The sequence below is a fragment of the Sorex fumeus genome, unplaced genomic scaffold (genome assembly GCF_029834395.1).
Source record: "Sorex fumeus unplaced genomic scaffold, SorFum_2.1 ptg000043l, whole genome shotgun sequence".
NCBI classification, from domain to species: Eukaryota; Metazoa; Chordata; class Mammalia; order Eulipotyphla; family Soricidae; genus Sorex; species Sorex fumeus.
This window is the reverse complement of record NW_026606100.1, coordinates 36,592,892-36,618,741: the sequence shown is the minus strand read 5'-3', so window position 1 is coordinate 36,618,741 and position 25,850 is coordinate 36,592,892. Positions and strand designations below refer to the sequence as shown.

The 25,850-nt window shown below is 41.7% G+C and overlaps 1 protein-coding gene and 1 non-coding gene across 6 annotated transcripts in view; both read left to right on the top strand.

Annotated features, from left to right (window-relative positions):
• The window catches only part of SORCS1 (sortilin related VPS10 domain containing receptor 1), a 606,810-nt gene that overhangs the window by 213,969 nt on the left and 366,991 nt on the right, over positions 1–25,850 (top strand). For all 5 annotated transcript variants that reach the window (XM_056120469.1, XM_056120468.1, XM_056120465.1 and 2 more), the window contains exon 2: positions 4,810–4,877. In XM_056120469.1, coding sequence (XP_055976444.1) covers positions 4,810–4,877 — 68 coding nt within the window. The remainder of the gene's footprint in view (positions 1–4,809; positions 4,878–25,850) is intronic.
• On the top strand, positions 23,164–23,285 carry LOC130029972 (small nucleolar RNA SNORA26). Its single transcript, XR_008793420.1, has one exon. It is a non-coding gene; the product is annotated as a small nucleolar RNA SNORA26 (small nucleolar RNA).

The window sequence follows — 25,850 nt, the reverse complement described above, 5'->3', positions numbered from 1 at the left end:
CAAGAACAAGGCGGTAAATGATGCACATCCTAACGGGAAAGGAACAGGGAAGAAAGATTTCCAAAAATCAAATGAAAACATAAGTAAAGGTTAGTAGTTCTCGCTCCTTTCTTAGTCTTTCTCTCGAAACAGAAACATTACATTGATTCAGCCAGATATGCATTGAAAGGCCATAAAGGACATTTTCCAGTGCTATATCAATAAACTGCCTGAGTATATCATTGGTAATTTAGTTTTGGTTGCCCGGAAAGAGGAGGCTGGGTGTGATTTTTGCCACCCTACCCACCTGCTTAGGAATTGCTTAAATAATTTCTCTATGTGTGTGTGAGGGACTCCACACCATTGCATGCTGTGTTAAAAGGTTTCCTCTCTGGGGCTCCACTGAATTCCCTTGTCAGATGGAAGGGAGACACAGCCGGTGACTAGCTCCACTTCATTATTTAGTTGACTGCCATATTGTATCAAGAGAGCAACTACCTTGAAATGCTTTATGCCCACACACCCATTTTCTTGGTGGGGGATTTATGGGCCTATTCTGCAAAATCGTTGTGAGGTGCAGCAGCAACTTCACTGTGTGTCTTCAAACAAACAGCCACCCTGCTGCCCGTGATCAGCGTTCCTGGGACGGCGGTGATTGAAATTTAGCACTTAGAGCAACTTAATTGGCACACGGATCTGTTCAGCATATGCCCCACTGCAGGCGCGCCATCTGATGTGCACACGGGGGGCTCGGCACCTCACACATGCTCAGATTTTGCTAAAGAAGCAAGTTGTGAGCAGATCCTTGAAGGTAGCCTGGGCTGTGGTTTAGAACAGAGGAGGCCTTAGAAACAGTCCTTGGCATTTGATACAAGACACCAGGTGCTTATGAAAGACCAGGCAACAGCTGGAAGAAGGTAGCTTTGGATCCTCAAGGATCCGTGCTGTGTCCGGTCCTTGCACTGGTTTCTTGCTGATTCTCACCTAATTCCTCCTTAGTCCACACTGGTCACTGGTTCTTTCTCTTCAAGTCCAACATTGTTCTGTATGCTCTATTGTTGAAGCTCTGTAGTCCATCCCTGGGACACCAAGACCTGCCTGCCTAGGCCAGTAGCCCAGTCACTTTTTGTCCCTTTGTTTTTTCTTCTCAGGACACATTCTTATGAGTCAGAATTGTTGCTTTCCAGTCACCCACTAGGGCACACGTGAGGTTGACCCCTCACGTGTGAGCCGACTAGTTTCCTCTTTGCTCTATTACTATTTTCACACCCAGTCACTGCCATGGTGTATTTTGACTGGAGCAGTCAAATTAATTTGATAACCTGGTAGCCCTCATCTTCCCACTCCTTCCACTCTAATTGCTTCCACAGTTCTACCTGCCCTGCAACTTGAAACTGACTTTTGGTCATTATTTGCTGTGAACGGTGTCTGCATCATTTGCTGTGAAAAATGTCTGTGACTTGTGAATACTTTTGCCTTTAGTAAATCAAACCCCATTGTAGCTTAGTAGAACCCAGATGGATTCAGCAATCCTACTCATCTCACTGCTGTAGAATTCAAATTTAGAATGATGTTTTGCTCACTGTGATGAGACCTTGACCTTTAGCTGTCAGAAAAGAGCTGGTAATTGATGCCACTATTTTTTTTTCTGGGTTAGGAACAGTAGAAGTAGACCAGATATTCTATGTATGTGTAACAAAGGAATTTTTTTCCTTCTATCTTCTATAAGAGCAGGTAAGGGGCAAGGGTATCTGTGCTAAGGAACACATAATGCTCCCGTCCTGTGCTAATGTACTTTGATTCATCAGTCGGGCCCTGGTCTGGCTGCTGGTGTCTGAAGAAGCAGCAACTCGAGCCACCAAACAGCATGGTTTCCGGTGTCAGTGAGAGGGGGGCAGATTAGCTCTCTATCCATTTATCTTTACTTCCCTGCACACGTCCTTCCAAGTTTTGTCACAGACTCCCGAGCTCCATCTGTGTTTGTGGTTCCCTATGGCATCAGGCAAAATCTTGAACTTCTAATACGTGCTTACTAAGTGTTGAGGTCTCAAAGAGGGACAATCGTTGGGCTTTGTCTGAGCAGGATTGAAGGCAGATGATCTAAATCAGAGGCAGTATGTGCTGAGAATCGAATGATGGCTCAAGTTTCAGTGCCCCTTGATCACCTGTTGGGGAACAGTTATCACCAACATGCCCGGACACATTGCACACTGGATCCAGGCAGGAGCCTGCTCGTGGAGACAAGGACAAGAATGTGGAGAAACCCCTCCAGGAGCAGTTGATCAAAGCTCACTTTATTGCTAAATACACACATTTTTATAGAGGCTTGGCTTACAAGAGGTCCAATCACATAGAGTTTAACACTATTGGCGTATCACCTTTTCTTCTCTACGTTGCCCCGGATCCAATCCCCTTCAAAGTTATATGTTGCAGTTAGAATGACTTTCTTAAGGTGTATGTGATGGTTTCTGCATTTTAAAGCTTATGTGACTAGGAGGTCAGTGAGGCTCAAGGCCAAATGCATGATGCAGGCACCCTGTTTTGCTGTCTCTGCCCAGTTACTCCCTTTTGGGAGGTGTCATTTTCAGGGGCTCTTTGTAAGGTCTGGTTTTTCCTGCGTCAGTGCTTGTCGCCCTCCTCTGGACATCCAACCCTCTTGGCATTACTTGTTCCTATGTTTGAACAGAATTTCAAGTTGGTTCCCAAGTTCTGCATGGTTCAGGACACCCGAAAGCAGATCTGATGTTGTTCAATCACTGTTGCTTAGCTCTTGCAGCTCCCATGCTTTGACTTCTCTAGCACCTGGGAGAAGAGAAGAAAATCTTGATCAAATGCACAGGAAAGATAAAAGGAAAAGAACTTTTATATTAATTAACTTTAATATTAACTTTTTTATGCAGGAGTACTGCTATTTATTCAGCCACTGATTAGCTGATTAAATTGTGCATGAACTCCACCATACTTTTTTTTTCATTTTTTATAATTTTATTTATTGAATCACCATGAGAGCAGTTACAAAGCTTTCGGGTCTAAGTCTCAGTCATAATGAAACACCCATACCTTCACCAGTGCCCATTCTCCACCACCAAAAACCCCAGTATACCCACACCATCCCCCTACCTGTGGGGCAGATGATTTCCACATGACTCTCTCTCTACTTTGATCATATTCAATATTTTGACACCAGACCCATGATTATTATTTGAGATTTTACTCCAACACTCAGATCTGCTGAAAAGGCAACAGTAGACAATTTGTGTTCTATTGCTGGTTATGAACAACATATGATGTCGCGTGGCTGCAGTAGGGCCATGTGATTTTGAAATTTTAACACTTAAATCTGGAGGGATTTCTGCCGAAAGCCACTGGGTTTCAAGATTTGCTCCTGAGTCTCTGAGATCATGGCCGTTAAGGAGCTTGATCAGGAGTCAGAGAGGCCATTTGTGGGCGATGACTTGGGGTCTTGTCGGGGTGGGGAGGACAGGACCGGCTTCCCCCCATAGTGTGAGGCCCAAGTTTCGTCACTGCAGGTCCAAGCCTGACTGTCCAATAGCCTCCTGGAGGATGACGGCCACTGAGCCGCCAAGGGGGAGCAGGCGGAGTAACAACACCCTTTCCTCCCTGGGGTGGCCTGGCGACAGTAATGTACTGCGGGGTCCAGATGCATTTCTGCCAAAAGCCACTGGGTTTTGAGATTTGTTTCTGAGTCTCTGGGATCATGGCCATTAAGCACCTTGATCAGGAACCAGGGAGGCCATTCATGGGCAATGACTTGGGGTCTCCTTGGGACGGGGAGGACAGGACCGGCTCCACCCCCATCCCGTGAGGCCCTGCATGTCTCGTCACTGGGGGCCCAAACCTGACTGTCCATTGGCCTCTGAAGGATGGTGGCCACCGGGCCGCCAAGGGGAACAGGCCAAAGCACGAAACCTATTCCCACCTGGGTTGGCCCAGCACCGGTAACCTACCGCAGGGACTGGACGCATTTCTGCAAAAAGCTGTTGGATTTCGAGATTTGTTTCTGAGTCTCTTGGATCATGGCCATTAAGCAGTTCAATCAGGAACCAAAGAGGCCATGCCTCCCACTATATAGCTGAGCCCGAGGTGGTTTGTGGATGTGTTTCCCACATACCTAACTTTTGGCCGTTTGCTTTCTTGGTAAACTTTGCCCCAAGTTTTTGGGGTCTGGCCAGAGGCACAGCAGCAATTTTGGGGTATCTGGAAGTCTGAAGGTGCCATCAGGCTGCTGATGCACTTGCTTCACAGGTACAGACTGACCTGCTGGTGGCACCATACCCCCTATTTTAACTTTTAATATTTAAGAATTTCATACTAACTGAAGAGTAACTTGCATTAACATGCACTATCACTCCTCACAGCAACCCTTTCTGGGAAATGGGTTGCACGTTAGTGGGCTGTTGGCAGTTGAGAAACTGAGTAACCTGTTCATTTTGGCAAAATAAGAAGGATCTGTCCTTGCCTTTCCTCTCTCCCAAACACCCGCTCACAGTTGGCCTAGCAGGCTTCCTGTTGGACAGTTCTGCTAGTCCAGCCTGAAAGTATTAGATTCTCCAGGCTGCAAAATGCAGTGGGTCAGCACTTAACTCTGGTAGGGCTAGAGGAAGAAGTTGGGGAGAGAATTTGGCTTCATAGGTTTCAGGGAAGGCCCTGGCAAGGATTTCCCCAGTCTGTGTAAAGTGAATGCTGTAACAATTCATTCAATTATGCTAAGCGCCCATTAAAGAAACTCTAAGCCCTCCCTTGGGCCATTTCAGTTCTATGAGATTGTAATTGTTTGAGACTAACTATGATTTCTTCTTTTGCCTTCAGGTGATTCTCATTTTGACAAAGCTCTATGACTATAACCTGGGGAGTGTCACAGAGAGCTCACTTTGGAGGTATGTAGATAAATTGTGCTAATAATGACTGTTATTTAAACGTGGTGCCCAGGAATTCTCTTCCCTCTCCCAGTGTTATTTTATTTTTAATTGGGGAAGTATTCTGGTTGTGTGTAGTCCTTTAATTCAAGTTTTGATCTCTTTCTCTTAACCTTGGTTTTGAACTTATTGCTAGACCTTTCCTTCCTTATAGACTTCTTTTTTGGAGCACAGATTTTTTTTAAATTTTTTTTTTTATTAGTGAAACACCATGAGGTACAGTTGTAGATTTACAATTTTTTGTGCTTGGGTTTGATTATACGATGATCAGATACCCATCCCTCCACCAGTGCCCATTTTCCACCACCATGGATAATATCCCCCCACCCCCATACCCCCAGCCCCCCCTGCCTCTGTGGCAGGGCAATCCCCTGTGTTATCTCTTTCCTTTTGGGTGTTGTGGTCTGCAAAAGAGGCATTGAGTGGCAAACATGTTCAGTACATAGTCTACTTTCGACATGCATCTCCCCTCCTGGGAGGATCCTCCAAACACCCTTTATTTGGTGTTCCCTTCTCTATCTGAGCTGCCCTTTCCTCTAGAATGCCCGACTGGTCACTAAACTATGGCGTAATCCTCCTGGTGCTTATCTCAGCTATTCTTGGTTATTAATCTCATATTTTGTTACTTTATATCCCCCAGATAAATGCAATCTTTTTATGTCTATCCCTGTCTTTCTGACTCATTTCGCTTAGCATGATACTTTCCATGTTGTATCACTTGTATGTAAATTTCATGACTTCATCTTTTCTAACAGCTACATAGTACTCCATTGTATAGATGTACCAAAGTTTCTTTAACCAGTCATCTGTTCTTGGGCATTCAGATTTTTTCCAGTTTCTGGCTATTGTAAAGAATGCTGCAATGAACAAGCAAGTGCAGATGTCACTTCGACTATACATTTTTGCCTCTCTGGGATATATTCCCAGGAGTGGTATTGCTGGGTCAAATGGGAGCTCAATTTCTAATTTTTTGAGAATCGTCCATACTGTTTTCCAGAAGGGCTGAACCAGTCGACATTCCCACCAACAATGAAGGAGTGTCCCTTTCTCACCACATCCGCGCAAGCATCGGTTGCTGAAGCACAGATTTTTTTAAAGTTACAATATTGTCACTGATGTGGCTTCATGCAAAAACATCCTGGCATCACGCCTTTCACTAGAGTGACTACTAGTTTCTCCACCCTGATCCCAGTGTTTGTCTTCTGCTGTATCTTTCCCTTCTCTCCCCTTTGGCGAGCATGTCACTAAAGACCAATTCTCAGTTTCTATTTCCTTTGAGCATTTGTTATTACCCTACTGTGTTTCATTTTACCCCACATATGAGAGACATCATCTTGTGTCTGTCCTTCATCAGACTGACTTCACTCAACAAGACATTCTCTACATCCAAGTAGCAGAAAATGTCATGATTTTATTTTTATATATATTTTAAATAGCTGAATAGTATCCTGTTGTGTATGTGTGCAATGGATTTTTATCCAGCGTTCTGCTTTTGGACACTTGGGTTGTTTCCAGATTTTGACTATTATGAGCACGCTTAGGAGCTCACATGTTCATGTCTTTTCTGAGTACGGTTTTTGCGTCATTGGGGTGGTTGCCAAGATATGGAATTGCTGGGTTTTGTGGAGCTCCAATCCTACTTTTTGGAGAAAAGACAGAGATACTTTTAATCTATTCATTAGATTGCGTTCATTTATTTAGAACAGAGTTCTCTCTGATCTGTGAGCTTAAAGGATAGCACAGTGGGTAGGGCATTTGCCTTGCACATGGCCAACCCGGGTTCGATTCCTCCATCCCTCTTGGAGAGCCCAGCAAGCTACCAAGAGTATCCTGCCCACATGGCAGAGCCTGGCAAGCTCCCGGTGGCGTATTCGATATGCCAAAAACAGTAACAACAAGTCTCACAATGGAGATGTTACTGGTGCCCTCACCAGCAAATCAATGAACAATAGAAGGGCAGTGCTACAGTGCTATGAAGAGTGAGATTAGCATGTCCTCTAGATGGAGACAGTCTCTGAGATAATATTCAGTGGTTACAGTCTTAGTGTCAAGTCCAGTGTCTCTTCTGATTTATATTGTCCTTGTGGTGATGGTGATCATGATGGTGGATTGTGTTGAATACCATGTCTGATCAGCAACCCCATCTTATACACACCTGGTCTGTGAATGAAATGGAAATGGTTATATCAGGAATCACCTCAAAGCAAAAGAAAGTTTCTGCAAATATTCCAGATAAGATCAGTGGGAGAATTCCTTCTAAGTCAGTTTATCTGACTAGAAGAGATTGGGTATTTGCTCTGTGTCTCAGGACTGAGGTCTGGAGAAATATTCCATTGATCCTGTGTCAAGCAGACACCCTAATACAGTCAACAGTGATGAAAGAAGGAAGGTTGACGTACACTATATCAATTTGATTTTAGGATCTCTATCTCTGTTCGCTCTTTCTCTCTTTCTCTCTTTTTTCTCTGTCTCTTTGTTCTTTGTCTCTCTTCTCTCTCTCTCTGTACAAGGAGAAAATTTGTAGTTGCCTAGATTCTCCAAATAAATCTGCCTCATCTCATAGGAGGAGAGATCATTCAAATTTGTGTGAACTTGTTTCTAATTGCTATTTCTTTTGACACTCAACACAGAAAGTCCCCACAAAATTATTCTGTGTTTTAGGAAAACCTTATAGATTGAAGAAAAGAATACACTCTGTTCTTTAATCTGTGGTTAAGCATTGTGATTATTGAACTCCTCCCCCAACCAAGGAGCCAATTACACATTATCCCATTGTGGAATATATAATTTGGGGGAATTGTGTAACAGAATTAAAGTGTGGGAAGTATGGTAAGGACCTCTAGAAACATACTTGTTAATGCATTAAGGGCTTGACACTTTCTGCATTGTTTAAATTCTGTTCCTCTTCACTGGAATCTTTGATTCAGAGTAAGCTTATACTTCCTTGATAGATTTTGCTAATGTATGTACATATATGAAAGTAGAAGCCAGATTTTATTCTGCAGTGCATCTGCTGTATAAAGTATAGTTGGCATATAAGGAAAAAAATGCAATTTTGTCTCAGTTGGGCAGAGGCTTTTAGCAGCTATAATTCTTCCAACTCTCAACCTTAGCAGTCAGAAGGCATTGCTGGAGGCCTGTGATGAGCAGCTTGTCCCGGCAACCGAAGCTCAGGTTCAGCTTGCTGCTTTCTCTCAGAGTCTAGAAAAATGTTCTTTTTTTAAAAAAAAATCAAAAGTGAGGTTAGGGAAATAAAAATGACAACACATCCCTATATTATCAGTTCTTCCTTCTGACAGGGAGCTTTCAGGTTTAGAAAACATGTGGCAACAATAACCTCATGACTTTCAGGTATTAGAACTGATTTCAATAGACCCGAGTTCGATTCCTCCGCCCCTCTCGGAGAGCCCGGCAAGCTACCGAGAGTATTCAATATGCCAGACACAGTAACAACAAAGTCTCCAATGGAGACGTTACTGGGCCCGCTCGAGCAAATCGACGATCAACGGGAGGGCCTTTGCCTTTTTACCTTTCAATAGAATATATACATATTAGTATCTATATGCATATAGATAGGGTTGGAGCCATAGCACAGCGGGTAGGGCGTTTGCCTTGCATGTGGCTGACCCTCCCGACCCAGGTTCGATTCCTCTGCCCCTCTTGGAGAGCCCGGCAAGCCACCGAGAGTATCTTGCCCGCACGGCAAAGCCTGGCAAGCTACCCATGATGTTTTCAATATGCCAAACACAGTAATAAGTGTCACGATGCAGATGTTACTGGGCCCACTTGGGCAAATCGATGAAAAATGGGAGGACAGTGACAGTGACAGTGACATGCATATAGATACATATATACATACATATTATATATATTTCTTTTTTTTAATTTTTTTTATTAGTGAAATACCATGAGGTACAGTTGTAGATTTACAATTTTTTGTGCTTGGGTTTGATTATACAATGATCAGATACCCATTCCTCCACCAGTGCCCATTTTCCACCACCATGGATAGTATCCCCCCCACCCCCATCCCCCTATCCCCCCCTGCCTCTGTGGCAGGGCAATCCCCTGTGTTCTCTCTCTCCTTTTGGGTGTTGTGGTCTGCAAAAGAGGCATTGAGTGGTAAACATGTTCAGTCCATAGTCCACTTTCGACATGCATCTCCCCTCCTGGGAGGATCCTCCAAACACCCTTTTTTTGGTGTTCCCTTCTCTATCTGAGCTGCCCTTTCCTCTAGAATGCCCGACTGGCCACTAAGCTATGGAGTAATCCTCCTGGTGCTGATCTCAGCTATTCTTGGGTATTAATCTCATATTTTGTTACTTTATGTCCCCCAGATGAATGCAATTTTTCTATGTCTATCCCTCTCTTTCTGACTCATTTCGCTTAGCATGATACTTTCCATGTTGTACCACTTGTATGTAAATTTCATGACTTCATCTTTTCTAACAGCTACATAGTACTCCATTGTGTAGATGTACCAAAGTTTCTTTAACCAATTATTATATATATTTCTATGCACGATGCTATATATTAAAAGGTTAAGGCCCTCCCGTTGATCGTCGATTTGCTCGAGCGGGCCCAGTAACGTCTCCATTGGAGACTTTGTTGTTACTGTGTTTGGCATATCAAATACTCTCGGTAGCTTGCCGGGCTCTCCGAGAGGGACGGAGGAATCGAACTCGGGTCGACCATGTTGGCCGCTTGTAAGGCGAACGCCCTACCGCTGTGCTATTGCTCCAACCCCTATATATTAGTTATATATTAGCTATATATATATTAGCTATATATATTATATATATTAGCTGTATATATATATTAGCTATATATTAGTTTACATAAATATGTATACAAATGTATATGCATGCATATTCACATAATATGAATGCATACATTTTCATTGTTTGTATACCTACAATAAGATAACCATTCTATTATTGATTTATATTATTATATTCTAGGCAGATAGGGGGATCAACATTATATAGGGGCTGTCTTCCTCTGTGTATTGTGTAGAATTTTTTGCAATAGTCTGTGGAGTTAATATTAGAGAGAAATTTATCTGCTTTGAATAATTGTATTGAATAAGGTACTTAACAGTCATCTAGAACTGCCAGATCCCAGAACCAGACAAATCTAACATAAACAGTTAGTTTTAACGTGGATACATCTGTGCTTTAATAAATAAGTGTCATTTATTTACTTTATTCTGGGTATTTTTTTCTCTTCTCAACTAGTCTTTAACCCCACTGTCTTGCTGGTTTATTATACCATTATACTGGTAATAGTGGCAATTATGACAATACTAAAAACTTTTATTGTGAACTCAGTGTGTGTTTGATACTATGGTAAGTGCTAGAAAGCATTTCTGCAAACTCTCTATTTATTTTTACAGTGTGTAGTCAGATCAAACAATTAGCAAATAAGAGCCCCCACACTTAAAAGTCATGCTAGTTAGAAAGCTTCAGTAGCAGTTACCTATCTTCTATCGCCTTGTCTTTCTGTCTTCTGATCTTTCTTTATTGATCTTTCTATAAAAGGTAAAGGTAAAGGCCCTCCCGTTGTTCGTCGATTTGCTCGAGCAGGCCCAGTAACGTCTCCATTGGAGACTTTGTTGTTACTGTGTTTGGCATATACTGAAGCAAATAAGCAAACAGAAATTTAATCATATGTATTATATTTGAAAGCACAGCAAGGTTCTAAGCAGTATCATCTCTACAGCAAAATACTACTACTATTAATGGTAATAATAATAATGATAATAAAAATCCTGGGCAACAGGGAAACTGCTTCTTTCCCAGCAAGTAAATGTTCCTCTTTTTAGTTTGGCCATTCTTCTTAGCAACTTTTTTACCAGCTGAACAGTAAAAAGGGGGGAAAGGACCAAATACCTGTGGGTATTAGGAGAAAGGCCAAGAGGCAGTTGACCTTGTAAGGATGCCCTCAGGATTTCAGTCTGCCTGGATCAACAAGCCCTGGGTGGCAGAGTGAGATGCTGCTGCACGGAAGTAATGAGTTTTGGTCCCAGTTGGTCTTGTCATTGATTACACTTTAATCCTGCAGCAAGTTGTTGATTTTGTTTTGTTTTGTGTGGCTCACTCAGGGAATCAAGCTGAGAGGAAGGGGGGAATCATCTGACACAGAACAATTAACCAGACCTCAGAATCTTCTTCACCTTCTTGTGGATTAAGCTGGGCGATTAGGGAGAGCTGATGGTTTCACCATTGAAGCAAGATAAGCTTAAAGGTTAAAATAAATAAAATGTCAAAATCTCGATACAGTATCTCCCTGAGAAGAATTTTTTTTTGAATCACCCTCAGATACAGCTACAAACCTTCATGATTAAGTGTCAGTCATACAAAGATGGAGCACCCCTTCCTCCATCAGTGAGCATTTTCTACCACTAATGTTCCCAGTATCCCTCTTGCCACCCCCACCTCATCCCACCACCTGCCTTGGCAGCAGGCACCTTCCTTCTTAATCTCTCTTGACTTTTGGGCATCATGGTTTGCAATATAGATACTAAGAGGCCATCATGTTTGGTCTTTAGTCTACTTTCAGCATGTATCTCCCATCACAAACGATCCCTCCAACCATCATTTACTTAGTGGTCCCTTCTCCATCCCAACTGCCTTTTCCCCCAGCACATGAGGCCGGCTTCCAAATCATGCATCAATCCTCCTGGCCCTTATCTCTACTGACTGTAGGTGTTAGTTTGATGTTTTGTTATTTTATATTCCACAAATGAGTGTAGTCATCCTATGCCTGTCCCTCTCTTTCTGACTAATTTCACCTACAATGATACTTTTCATGTCCATCCACTTAGATCCAAATTTCATGACTTCATTCTTTTTTTCTTTTTTTATGATTTTTATACATTTTATTTTCATAAAATAGTTCACAGTAGTTCATTACAGATAATATTCAAAGAGCCACATGACCAGCGAGCATCCTCCCACCACAATAAGAGTGAAGTGTGTGAAGATTGTGTATTTAATTATGGGGCTGTTTAAGCCCATATACACAAGAATACAAGCAAGTATGTTAAAACTAAACAGACGTGTGCCACCTTAGGTACATCAGTGGGCTAGAGTATGAGAGGCCGCAGCTGTGCTCTCTAGCTGTGCTCTCTTCTGGAAGCTTTATTTTATAGTCTCTGGAGCTTGGCTATTGATGAGATTATATGGTGCCTGCAAGGGGGTGGGGGGGGCATGCAGTTGTGGGTGCGACTGCCAAGCTACTGGAAAACTGGGGACCTGAGTGGAGGGAGCCCAGTCCCGATCCGAGCAGGCTTGGAGATCTTAGCCATGGGTCCCACATACCTGGGTTCCTTTGTGGTTTCCTTCATAGGTGAGCCTCGTCCAATTGCATGAAGAGTGGCCTTGAGCTTGGCTGTGGCTGGGTTCTGGAGGTTTTCGGTTGCCGGGACTCTGCTTGGAGTGGGGAGGGAAACTCAATCTGCCCTCTTCCAAGGTGCCCAGGTGAAGACAGCCTGACTTGGGGTCGGGAGATTATGCCGACTTCAGCTCTTCTAACAGCCACATAGTATTCCATTGTGTAGATGTGCCAAATTTCCTTTAACCAGTCATCTGTTCTCAGGCACTTGGGTTTTTTCCAGATTTGGGCTATTGTGAACAGTGCTGCAGTAAACATACAAGTGCAGATGTCATTTCTACTGTGATTTTTTTCATCCCCAGGATATATTCCCAGAAATTGTATTTCTGGTTCATATGGGAGCTCAATTTCTACTTTTTGGAGGAATGTGCATATTGTTTTCCAAAAATAGCTGGACCTGTCAGAATTCCCACCAACAATGAATGAGAGTCTCTTTCTTTCCACATCTGCATCAGCACTGGTTGTTCCTGTTCTTTTAGATGTGTGCCAGTTTATGTGGTGTAAGATGATACCTCATTGTTGTTCTGATTTGCATCTTGCATCTCCCAGATGATTAGGGATGTAGAGCTTTTTTTTCAAGTACCTTTTGGCCATTTGAATTTCTTTTTGAGGAAGTTTCTGTTCATCTTCTCTCATTTTTTTTCATGGGGTTGGGTTTTTTTTCTTGTAAAGTTCTACCAATGTCTTGTATATCATGGGTTTTAAGTTCTATCTGATAAATATTGCGTAAATAATTTTTCCCATTCCATTGACTCTTTTTGTGTTTTGGTCATTATTTCGTTTGAGGTTCAAAAGCTTCTTAGTTTAATGGAGTTCCATTTGTTATATTTGTTTCTACTTGCTTGGTCAGTGGTGTTTCATCCTTAAAGATGCCTTTAGCTTCAATGTCATGGAGGGTTCTGCCTACATTTTCCTCCATGTACCTTATGGATTCAGGTCTGATATTGAGGTCTTTAATCCATTTTGATCTGACTTTTGTGCTTGACCTTAGACAGAGGTCTGAGTTCATTTTTTTGCATGTAGCTGTCCAGTTTTCCTAGCACCACTTGTTGAAGCAGCTTTCCTTGTTTCTCTTCACCTTTCTTGCTCCTTTATCAAAGATTAAGTGATCATATACAGAGTATGTGTCAGAATATTCAACTCTGCTCTATTTTAATCTTCCTTCTCTCTTGTGTCAGGATAAACAGCATTGTGTGAGGGAGGCTTAGCCAGTGAGAAAGCCCAGGGCTTTTCTGGAAAGAGCTGAAAGTATTCTCTTCAAAGGACATGTAATCTGTGGTGCCTTGGTTGGTCCAGAGGTTAGTGGTCTGGCTGAGTGTGTTACAAATTCGGTAGAGCCCATTTTCAGATCTACATAAAACACAAGTAAGCTTTGCTCCTAGATGATGCACTTCTTAAAACAACAATGCCTGCTTTTCAAGCTGCATAAGGTGTGACTGCCAGCAATTGGCTTAAGGGTTTCTATTTGATTCTACCCAGGGATGCCAGATCATATGTCCTTTGGTCAGGTGCCACTTTCTTTCTTCTTAGGCATGAAGCCATTATCAGAAGCAGCTTCCCAGGGAAGTCTTTGTGGAGAGAATGGCCTCTGAGTGTTGGAGGCAGCCTCTGTGTGGGCTTGTCCCAGCAGTAAGAGCTCTCCATAGAGCAACTGGTATTTCCGCAGACCTAAGCTGTCCTGTCAGCCCTGTCGGAGATTCCCATTAGTTGGAACTCTCTTTTCCCCTAATACCCTTCATTCAAGGAAAAGCAAAGAGAGATTTTGATGCACTCTTAGTACCTGCTATGCGATTTTTTTTTCAAACTACAAAACCAGCTTTCAGTAGACTACATAAATACGGATTTAGTACATCCTAAAATGAAGACGAAAGCTAGAGTGATCATTTCTCCTTATGTCATGCAAATCCCATGACCAGAGACACCCCTGTGATTATACATGTTTGTTTGGTGCCTCCCCAGGGTCTCAGCTGATCCAGGACCAGAAGCAATAGGATTAGAATTTGCTTTAAGTCTCTGGCCATTTGAATTTGGGACCCCATAGTCATGGGAGTTTTATAATTCTGCTCCTTTCATCTCTATATTTTTGACCAAAGGAGTGGCTTGCTCCTGGGCTTTTAAATCACTTAATCACTTAAGATTTAACTACAACTGTCTCATTCACCTGACCCTGAAGGGCTTATAAATTAATTTTAAACTTATATCATACTTATTCGGAACCAAACTTGTAGTACAGAGGGTAAGGCACTCAGGGATTACTCCTGGAAGTACTCAAGGGACCAGATGTAGTATGAGGGATTGAACTCAGGTCAGCCACATGCAAGGCAGAGTCCAATATACTCTACTGTTTCTCTGGCCTCGATATCCCCTTTTGTTGTATTTCTCCAGTAGTGTGGTCTTCAAAGGACCCTCCACCAGCAAAAACATTACAAGTTCCTGAAGGCTTCTGTAATGATTAGCCATCTTGGCAATAAATTATTACTTTAATGATTTGGTTTTGGTGGTGAGGTACATTCAACAGTGCTGAAAACTTACTCCTGGTTCTGTGCTCAGGGGACTGACCATAAGTAGTACCACGGATCAGTTTTACTGCATGCAAGGCAAGTGCCTTACCCATTGTCTTATCTCTTAGGGCAATAAAATATTGTTAATTCTTTATTAAGTTCTATGCATATTTAGTTTAAAGTTTTAACATTATATAATTCCTAGTAAGCATAACTTTGATTTGCCTGGGGAGTTAAAAAACAAAATCCAGTCACTTGCTTTACTATGCTAAAGAGTCAATTGTTTTGTTAAGGTAGTCTGAAAGCAAACCCTAAATATCTCTGAGGTATCTGTCTTTCCTTCTCTCACACATCTAACTTTCCTGAGCTGTGGTGCTAGAAGTTTTGGATAATTCTTTTCCTATTTTTTATACCTGACTAAGAAATATGCTAATGAGTATGTGTCTAATGCAGATCTACTTTTTTGTTTGTTTAAGAAAATAGGAGCAATTATTCACAGAACTCTGACAACTTGCTTTAATTTGCTTAGCAATGAATGACTAATGACTGTCTTGCTGGGTGAATACATTTTTTTTTAAAGAAAGATTGACTTTATAATCATCACACAGTATGGATGTTGTATATCAAGTTAAATAACTGCATGTTAAATTAATTTAGGCAGTATTTCATATGTACCCAGTTGGATTGTCTGTGTTTTTGACTCATACCATCCTCTAAAGTAGGCATGAATAGTATTCCAACTTTACAGATTAGATAATTAAATAACGTAATTAAGGCTTAGGAAAATTAAGTAATATGCTCAGCAGTCCTAATGTTGTCAGGAGCAGAACTGATTCCTGAATCTGTTCTGTTAATGCCTCGACTATGTTGCTTGTCCATTGACTTTTTAATAGATCTTTGGCTACACTCCATAGTGTATCCTCTTCCATATCGTACTTCAATAAACTATGTGTAAGCATGTCCTTACCTCTTGGTAATTTTCTTTCTGTAAATTAGTGGTTATACTGCATTGCCAACATGCAATACATGCCATTTTAAGAGGTACCTGAGATTGTTTTCTAAGGTTGAAACAGTTCACATTCCTACAGAGAACAATTTCCCCATGTTCTTTTGTTTGATTGATTTTGGACCACACCTGGTTGTGCTTAAGGACGGATTCCTGGCTCTCAGGGTTCACTCCTGGTAGGCTTGTGGGACCATTTGCAATTCAGGAGTTCAAACAAGGGTTGACTGCATGCAAGGCAAGTGTCCCATCTGCTGTACTATCCCTCCAACCCCACTTTTTCTGTGTTTTAACCACATTGGTCACTGTCCATACTTAAAATATTGCCAGAGATTTGGTCACTGTGTTTTAATGAATACATTCCTGAGTATTAGTGACATTTAAGTACCTTTTCACATGCTTATTGATCTTAAAGTACTGTGAATTCCCTGTCTCTACTAATTAACCGTTTCCACCCTAAAACCCAAGAAAGATAGATGTTATTTTCTCATTGACCTTTGTGTATGTTCTTCTAAAGTTTACCAGACATATTTTGTTCATCACTTGACTTCAAAGCCTAGCCACTGTGCTCAAGACAGTCTGGGAATAATGATACATGTAAAATGATTTATTCCATCCAAAATTTCAAAATATATACAAGGAAAGCACCCAGAAATTAATTTTAGAGGGTCATCAAATGCAGTGTCAAAATTAGTCACAATAAAAATTGTTAAATAAATTCAAAAATATGCACAAGCTATTTCCATACTATCCTGGGAACTCAAATATGATGGTCATACCTCAGTTGCTTTTACCTTATTGGCAACTAAACTAGAACTTGGAACATATTAATATTATTAAACAGTTAAATTTTGCTTAGACGGAGTATGGAGAAATGGTTTGCACTCTGAAAAACACGTATGTATCTTATATTTATCTTAATTTTTTTTAACTGAATGCTTTTTAAGTGGGAGAAAGTGTTTTTGAATAATGAGCTTCATGATCTTAAATGGCATCACATTGCATGCACACATACACACCCATGCCCACACAAAGTTAGAGCCTATTCAATGCCAAGTATAAAATTCCCAGATTCCAGCTGGGAATTTGGTTATGATCATAGAACACTCTGTCTACTTATAGACTCTCAGTTTTGACAAAATCTTCTTGTACACCCCTATGAAGATTATTTCTACAAAAAAAAACTGGTTGCATGTATTCTGCCCAGAGTCACAGCAAGCATCCTGAGATCACTGTGAGAGTCTGGCCTCGGATTGCACCTCTTCACTCCTCATTTGCCTCAGTGATTGGCACTCTGCTGAGTTCTCCACTTCTTTTAGCAAGTAATGGATGAGATATACACAAAAGCAATCGTTGCCCTGATGTTCCAGTGAATTTATCAATATGAGCCCAGGAAGCCAATGGAGAAAATTTTGCTAGAGAGATAAGAACAAGAGGAACTGGCATTCCAATATCAAACATGGTCATAAACTTAGAAAGAATTCAGACTGTTAATTCCAATTTGGTGTATTGTGATTAACATATAGATAACCTTGCCTCTCCCATGACCCTTGATGTATCCTTCTAATTCTTTGATAAAAGCTAAGTGTTTCTATATCCTTAGACTTCCTCAGAGAGCGTTCCTACTCACTTGATTTGTTGGCCCGTCCTTCAATGTCAAAATTGAGTTTTTTATTAGTTGCTAATGACATGAGAATTAAATGCTGGCTGGATCTTAAACTCTGTATAAAGCACAAAAGTTGTAGATACTCAGAAGCAATTGAATGCTTAAGTTTCAGCAGCAAAGTCATATTATTTGGTCAGCTTGACTAGATCTTCCTCATTAAGGTCTCTGACCAAATGACACCTTATTGTTAAGAAGTCATTTATAATTATCTTATTAAAAAGAGACCTTCCCCATTCTTTCTAATGTAGCTCTATGATCATTTCTTATATTGTATATTTTAGGAACCCCAAGAACTTTATTTATTGCTTTGCATCGAAGTCAATTCTATAATATGAACACCCAAAGGACAACACATTTTCACCTTTACTTTCCATTTTATCTCAGAGGAAAGCATCTACACATTCAAGTTGGATTTGTTCCGATTAATTGAATGTGTAAATAAATATGTACCTGTAATCATGCTAAATGCTCTGACTCCAAATATGAATAAGATCTGATTATTACCCCTAAGGAATTCACTGTCTGATTGGGGAGGCAAATTAATGATAGATTATATTAGAGTGTCAAGTGCCATAATAGAGCTCCTATAATGTGCTCTGGATTGGGAAAGGAAAGAAAGATTCCTGGATTAAAGGATTTTTGATCTGACTCTTGAACAACAAGTAGAAATCAAACTAGTAACAAACATTAATTATTTGTTGTGTACTATATGCCATTTTTAAGTGCTATCAATATGACACATTGAGGAAACTACACCAGATCACAATCTAACCTATATTTGACTAGAGTTTTTGAAGTGGTTTTGGAATACTAGGACTGAGTTTCGGCAGTAAGTGCTTAGTATTATGCCACTTATCCTAGAGGAAGTAATGCATCATTGAACAATTTACAGTAAGGGAGAGATTTGATGATAAGTGAATTTTGCAGAAAAACAATCCTGATGTCATGCTAAGGATTTACTTGGAAAAGAGAAAAACATGATTATGGGAATAGAAGTCTCAGAGAAGGAAAAAGTCAGTAATAAATGACCAGGGATGACTTGGGGGGAGCTTGAAGGAATGGAGAATGGGGGGATAATGATGATAGCAGTGATTCTTATAAATCTTATTAAGATTTTTAAAAAAGAGTCTATCAGAATGAGTGAGAAACTGAAGAAATATATCTGCAGTGACTACCCTGCTTTTGTCTTAGTCCAGAGGATGGCCATTTACCACATGCGTTAGGTCAATTAATGTGACTGAACACCTCTGAGGGTGATGCCTATGGCTAAAAGATGATATAGTGACTTCGCCTTCGGAATGTGCTATGTAGGAAAATAATGAAAGTGTTATGGTGGAATTTGGGGATGAAGGTGTGTCAGGAAATCTAGAAAAAACAATTGGTCATTTTCACTCGTGCTTACTGAGAGATAGTATAGAGCCATTTGTCTTGCAGGTAAACAACCTTGGTTCAATCCCCAGCACCACAGGTCGTATTCTAAGTGCTGCCAGAAGTGTACCAGGTACCAGTACAGTACCCAGAATAAAATGTGAACAACACTATATTTGGCCTAATTTTACCCCCATACATTAATTAAAAAATAAAATAAATCTTGCTTATCCATCAGATACTAGAAACTGTGAAAGTCAGGGCTTTGTTAAACATAAACACAAGATTCTCATATGAATTTAGCCCCGCTAGTTAATACACTGGTCAGACAGAGGATAAGAAGAACCAATAGGAGCCCTGAGCTGTAGAATGTAGTTGAGTACCAGCAGCCAAGCAACAGAATTTAAGCTGGCCACAAGGAGATAATACCCACATTCAGACAGATGAGCAGAGAGCAAAAGGAGAATAAACAAGACACCAAGCTGAGCGAGGGCAATGCAGGAAGACAGCAACACTGAGCTGGGGGAGGGTGACCAATAATTGGTTAGTGACTGGTAACCAGAAACACCAGACAGCTGTGTGGCAGACCTGAGAGCAACGAACACAACACATAGGAGCACCAAACTGTGAGAAGAGCCAAGTGTTCTGAGGTATGAGGGGCTCTTGGTGTTTCTGTCACCAAATAGATGGTCCCTGGACTTTCAGCAGTTCGCAGAGATATAGGAACATGAACCATTCAACAAAGCTGTGAAACCAAAGGCATCTATTGGTCTGACTGACAAACTTGCACAGCGGTACAGACCTGGAACTAGGCAGGTCCCCTATAACAAATGGACCATGATTTTGTTGCCTACAGAAAGTTTTTTTTAAAAACAAACCTCTTCCTTAGTTGAAGACAGCATGACTTTTTGTATGTTTGTTTGTTTTGTTTTTGTAAATGGGTAGGAGGGTGACAGGGAGGAAGAATTGAAAGAGTCTGAACAAGTTGGAAAACAGGAGCAAATATAGCTTGGGAGAAGTGGGAGAAGATATGACTTTTGCAATCCCTCAAGGAATCATCCAGCCATTGTAGATAAAGGTCTAGTGAGCAACGGGCAGAAAGGAGCATAGTGTTACTGAGGATGGAGGCTAGAGCTGAGCACAGATAAATGAGCTTTCCTGTAAGCCTGGGAGTTGAGGAAGTTTCTGGCCTTGGGTGTGTGGTGAGGGGTAAGTGGAAGAGAATTGACCATTTCTTGGCCATGCTCAGTAAAGTTTAGGTGTTACTCCTGGCCCTATGCTCAAGCATCACTCCTGGTTGTACTCAAGGGAAAAGATTGGGTGCAGGTGATTGAACCTGGGTCAGCTGAGAGCAAGGTGAGCACCCTACCTGCTCTACCATCTCTCCAGCCCAAGGAATTGGCTTTTTGGAGGAGCTGTGGAGGAGACTTTAGCAGACCTGCTCAGAGACATGCGTGGCTGGGCCTTTGCTCCAGGGGTGAACAGAGAGACAATTGTAGAGATACGTTGAAGGACAAGAGCAAAAAGTAAATGAGCAGATTAGTGTGGTACATGAGGGGGTTCATGCAAAACAGAGGTGAATCTGGGGATTGGGAAAGACAAACAGGAAGCAGCAGGATCACCCCCCCCCATCCAAACATATTTAAAACCCTAAGGAAATAATAATCCAAAAATGTGTGAGTTTTCATAGGTAAAGGTAAAGGTAAAGGTCCTCCCGTTGATCGTCGATTTGCTCGAGCGGGCCCAGTAACGTCTCCATTGGAGACTTTGTTGTTACTGTGTCTGGCATATCGAATACTCTCGGTAGCTTGCCGGGCTCTCCGAGAGGGGCGGAGGAATCGAACTCGGGTCGGCCATGTTGGCTGCTTGTAAGGCGAACGCCCTACCCGCTGTGCTATCAGTTTTCATATATATCATTAAACTTAGAGACCTAGAAGGTCCGAGGCACTCTGTGAAAGGGAGCTGGTAAGAGCAATAGAGTTCATTCACAAAGCCTTTTATTAAAGCTGCTCCTAAGAAATCCTCTCAGCTCAGTGGGAGAAGGAGTTGCTGTATGTTTGCAAGTGTGAGGAACAGCTAGGGCTGCCTATCAGGTCGCCTTTATCCTGAGGTATTAGTGAGTGATGAGTCACCCCCACATTGCCTCTTCTTTGGGGAACACTGAGATGCCTTCTCACTGCTTAGCTGGGGATGGTAGATTTTTCTCTTGGCAGTTCCTGAGTCCAAGATCTCAGTTGTGTATTTCACCGTAGCTGGGATCCATGCTGATATCTTTATTGGGTAAGGAAACTAGCCCAATGGATATATTGAAATGATGCTGACTTCCGTTTTGGTCACATGTTTTTGTTTTTGTTTTCCAAACTTTGCTCTAGAGGATATGTCAAATGTATTTGTTTTATATTTCAAAGTTTGTTTTGCTTCTTTTTTTTTCAGCTTTTATTTTTCCAAACTTCCAATTGACGTTGACTTTGGCTTTTCCTACCTCTCACTCTTTGGGTATTCACATTCTTCGGCTTGAGCCACTCCACTTACTAGATTTCTCAATAAAGAAAGAAAATTCCACTTTCTCACCATGGTGAACTGCTTGTCGATGTTGCCAAACAACATGTGCTCTTGAAGGCTAGTCCATAAACAGGTCAACACTTGGGCCTGAACCACAGACTTCCCTGGCATGGATCCAGGTTCTCTTCATTTGCTAGCTCTGAGTTGGTTGGGAGCTTTCTGAATCCCTCTGCTTCATTTCCTGACCAGAATAAAAGGCTACACTAGTATTCATATCATAGAATTGTGTAGCACTTACTTTAATGAACATCACTTCCTAAATACGAAATAGGAAATGCAAAACAAAGAAAGAAAAAAAAACAGTAGGTCTTGAATGTAGCCATACTTGGTTAAAGACATTTTCCCTTCTATATATTTAATTAATAATAAAGGGTGTGAGTTTCAAAAGAAAGCACATGGGCATGCGGGATCAAGCTTTTGGTAGTCAAGAGCTGTTCCCCTGGCCAGCCCACAGCAACAGATGGACAAAGGACTGGGGGGACAGAAAAAACAGGTCTGAACCCCAGGCTTGTTGGTAGCCAGTTTTTTTCTCTCTACTCCCTAGCATAGTCCAATTTCTCCCCTTACAGCATAATCGTATTTGTAGTTGTGGTCGTAGTCCCAGTCATCATTGCTCCATCATTCTAGTCCTACTCCTCATATTCTAATCCCCTCTTATCCCTTATTGCTTAGTTATATAGAAATCATGAAGAATGAGGATATACATAGGTGGGATTGAATATTATCATAACAGCAAACAGATGTAAAACACCTCCTTCAGGAGAAATTCTAGGAGATTAACTCAAAGACAAAATCTCATCTGAGGGTTCAGCATTCTAGATTACTAGGGGATCTGCTCAGAGGCAGGGTTCCATCTAGGGTGTATTGCTTTCTCCTTTCTTCAGCTAGTAGTCCATTTAAACAATCATAGTAAATTTACTTCTTATAATATTTCTAGTAATTTTGTATGAACACAATACAAGGTAATATTAAGCTTAAAGTTTGGCTTTTCCTGAAGACATCTAGCTATATATTCCATGCCAGGTTAGTCTTTCCTAGCCCAAGCAGAATCCTTATTCAGTTACTTCTTTTTGGGTCATGAAAGAGTTGTTCCATGACCATGCTAATAGCTTATTATACTTCTTATAACGTTTAACTTGTCTCTTTCTGATGTCAGAGTATCTTGTAGCTTGCCCTGGGTGCATTCAGTCCCTTCATCGGGATCCTCCTTTTTTTTTGAAAAGGAACTTCCACAAAGTTTTTTATTACTAATCTCACTGAGCTGAGGGTTTGTAAGCTGGGCCCACTCCGTGGCCTTGGACCCCCCAAACAAAGTTCCCACTTAGTGTATATAGAATAGACCCGAGAAAACAAAGCTTTGTGCCCTGCTGCTTTGGATGTGGGTTTTGGGTACCTCTGCAGAAGCAGCAGTTTGTTACAGAAGCAGGGCATTTTTGGTTAGGCTAGGGTGTAAAATGTCATTGCTTAAGCGGCTTTTATGTTATCTGATGAGAGGGTCTTGGTTACAGCCATGTTCCATTCCACGGGAACTGTATGGCACCAGGGACTGAACATGGGTTGACCGTGTGCAGGCAGGGTGCTCTGACCCCTCTCCGGTGCCCTTTTAGGTTTTGGTTTTGGACCCCACCCGGTGGTGCTCGGAAATCACTATGGGGAGGCTTAGGGGACTGTATGTCCTGCTGGTATCCAAACCAGCCCGGCTGTGTGCATGTCAAGCACCTTTCTTGCTGTGCCAATCCTCTGGCCCCTCCTGTGCCCTTGTCAAGTGCATGCAGTGCTTTAAGGGCCTAACATTGAAGGGTAAATTAAGTCTCCATGGAATCCAGAGAGGAAATTGTACAAGTCCATTGGGAATCTTGTCTGACGATGCAGTGAGGGGGGTGGCAAAGGGAGAAACGGAGCTTTCTACTCAGTCTTGAGAGAAGGAGGAAAGGGACCAGGTTGCCAATCTGAGACTGAGGCCAATAGTGCTGGTTTTATGGGAATGCAGAGAAAAACTGGTTTCTACCAGCCACTGGTCATGAGTCCTGGGGTCTGAAGTTAGTGGAGACCCCCAGCTCCGTTTCCAGTAATTGTAATCAATTATTAACATTGTATTAAAGTGATGTGGTGGGATGGGTGTTGGAACACTGTGTGACTGAAACCTAATTGTGAGTTCAAAAAGCCTGGTGCACAGAACGTGTGATCAGTGCAGAGAGTTGCCTCCCAGGGCAGTAGACAGTGATGGACAAATGGGGGAATGGGGACTGTAGGCTGATTGGTACTGAGGGAACATTTATTTCTGCTTTCTCCTGTTCTCTCTCCTTACTCTTAAATTACAGTATAGTTATTTCTCTTTTCTCCCTTCCTCCTACTTCTCTCGTACAGCATAGTTATTTCTCTGTACTTGTATGAAGAATCTCGAAGGGTTGGGGTACACATAGGTGGAGTTGAACGTTATCAGAATAACAAACAGATGTAAGTCCCCCGCTCCTTCAGGGGAAATTTTTCCCCAATGTGCCCGGACATGCTACACACCGGGTCCAGGCAGAAGTGGGGTGAAGGATGACGGGTGCATGGAGAAACACCACATGTTTCTTTTGTGGGTGAGGGCTCTCTTCCCTTCTGTGCCCAGTGGAATGGTTTTGGGGGTGTACACTTCGGGGACTTCCCCTCAGACTCCCCTGGAGGTCACTTGGACACAAGCCTGTTTTTCTTTTTTTGGGGGGGGACACCAGCAATGCACAGGGGTTACTCCTGACTCATACACCCAGGAATCACTCCTAGAAGTGCTCAGGGGACCGTTTGAGATGCCAGGAATTGAACCCGGGTCAACCACGTGCAAGGCAAATGCCCTACCCGCTGTGCTATTGCTCCAGCCCCACGAGCCTTTTTTTTTCCTGTAGCATAGGGCACTTACCCTGCAGAAGGAAGAACCAGGTTCGATTCCCGGCACCCAAGCTGGTACCACTCACTGCCAGTAGTGATCCCTGAGTGCATGGCCAGGAAGAAGCCCTGAGATACGTTGGGTGCGACAGAGAAGGCGGAGTGGGGAGGAAGGCAGGCCTTTCTCCAGTTGGGACCCTTCTTTTGGGGATGTTAGGAAGAAAGGGCAACTGAGGCTTAGGTCAAGTAAATATGATGAATGCCCAGGAGTAAATATTATTTGAAGTCAGTTAACTCCCATGTTCCAGAAGCATAGCATCAAAGGTCTATGTCTATACAAAAAGGACATTGCTAAACAAAGCAAGTGACATAAAGAAAGAGAAAAGCAATATAGAATTACAAGTGCCTGATGGAATTGGGTGTGCCTCTGGGGCACTGTTATAGGAATAACTCAATAAACATAAGCTTCCTGTGGGAGGAGCACGGATGACCCAATGTTATTCAATAAAAGAGAACCATTTATGATTACTTTTTTTTTTCTAGGCACAGAGATTTATACGTACAATTATATATTTTCTACAATCCTATGGGTTTTTTTGTATAACTATACCCATTTTATAAATAGGAAAATTATGCACAGGGCCTTGCAAATACTTAGCTGTAAAGAAGCACTGTAAATCTGGAGGATCTGGCTCCAGAACCAAGGTTTTCAATCCCACAGGGACTATCTCTTGTTATCCTTTCTATACCCACGATCTTACAGAGAAAACAAATTACTGTGTGTGTGTGTATGTGTGTTTGTGTGTGTGTGTTGATGCTTACTTAATGGTATTACTTTGCATTCTAAATACTGACAGTGTGTTTATTATCCTTGCAAGGATGACTCTGAAGGTTTCCTATGGTCTTATTCAACACTGGATTTTAAGCACCAAGTTTAGTCATTAGTTCACTGTAGGTATTTACTCAAAAAGAGCAACTAAACATATTTACTGTGGGAAGAATATGGAAGACATTATCATATCATCTGGGGACATAAATTAATTTTTGATAAACACGTACCATAGTATATATTATAGGTAATCAAAGGGGTTTCACTCAAATGTCAAATTTTGCTAAAATATATCATAATGTGCTAAGGAGGTGATAAATATTAATTTGATTTCACTATGTAGATTCACATTTCTATGTTGAGCATCTTTGTTGATAATTCTAAGTGTTTTAGATGCTAACATGATGGAAACTGGTTGGAAACTGGAGGTGTTTTTATTTATATGCGTATATTCTACATTCTTTCTTTTCTGTTAACATCAGGGGGATTTTTAACGAGAAATAAAATGTTGAGCCCATTTGGACTCATAATTCTGAGTACTATCACTGGCACTCTCAGGATATATTTTAGGAAGGGGGTTATAAGACACAAAAATCTCACTATGATCTATAAGTTCCTGAACACTTTCAGTGGAGCAGGTATCCAGGGGTGAGGGCTTTGCCCTGTTTATCATAGGGAGAGAGGGATGGAAGCAGCATTACTGGAGATTTTTAGAAAACCCTTATTCTCATTCTCAGGTACAGTT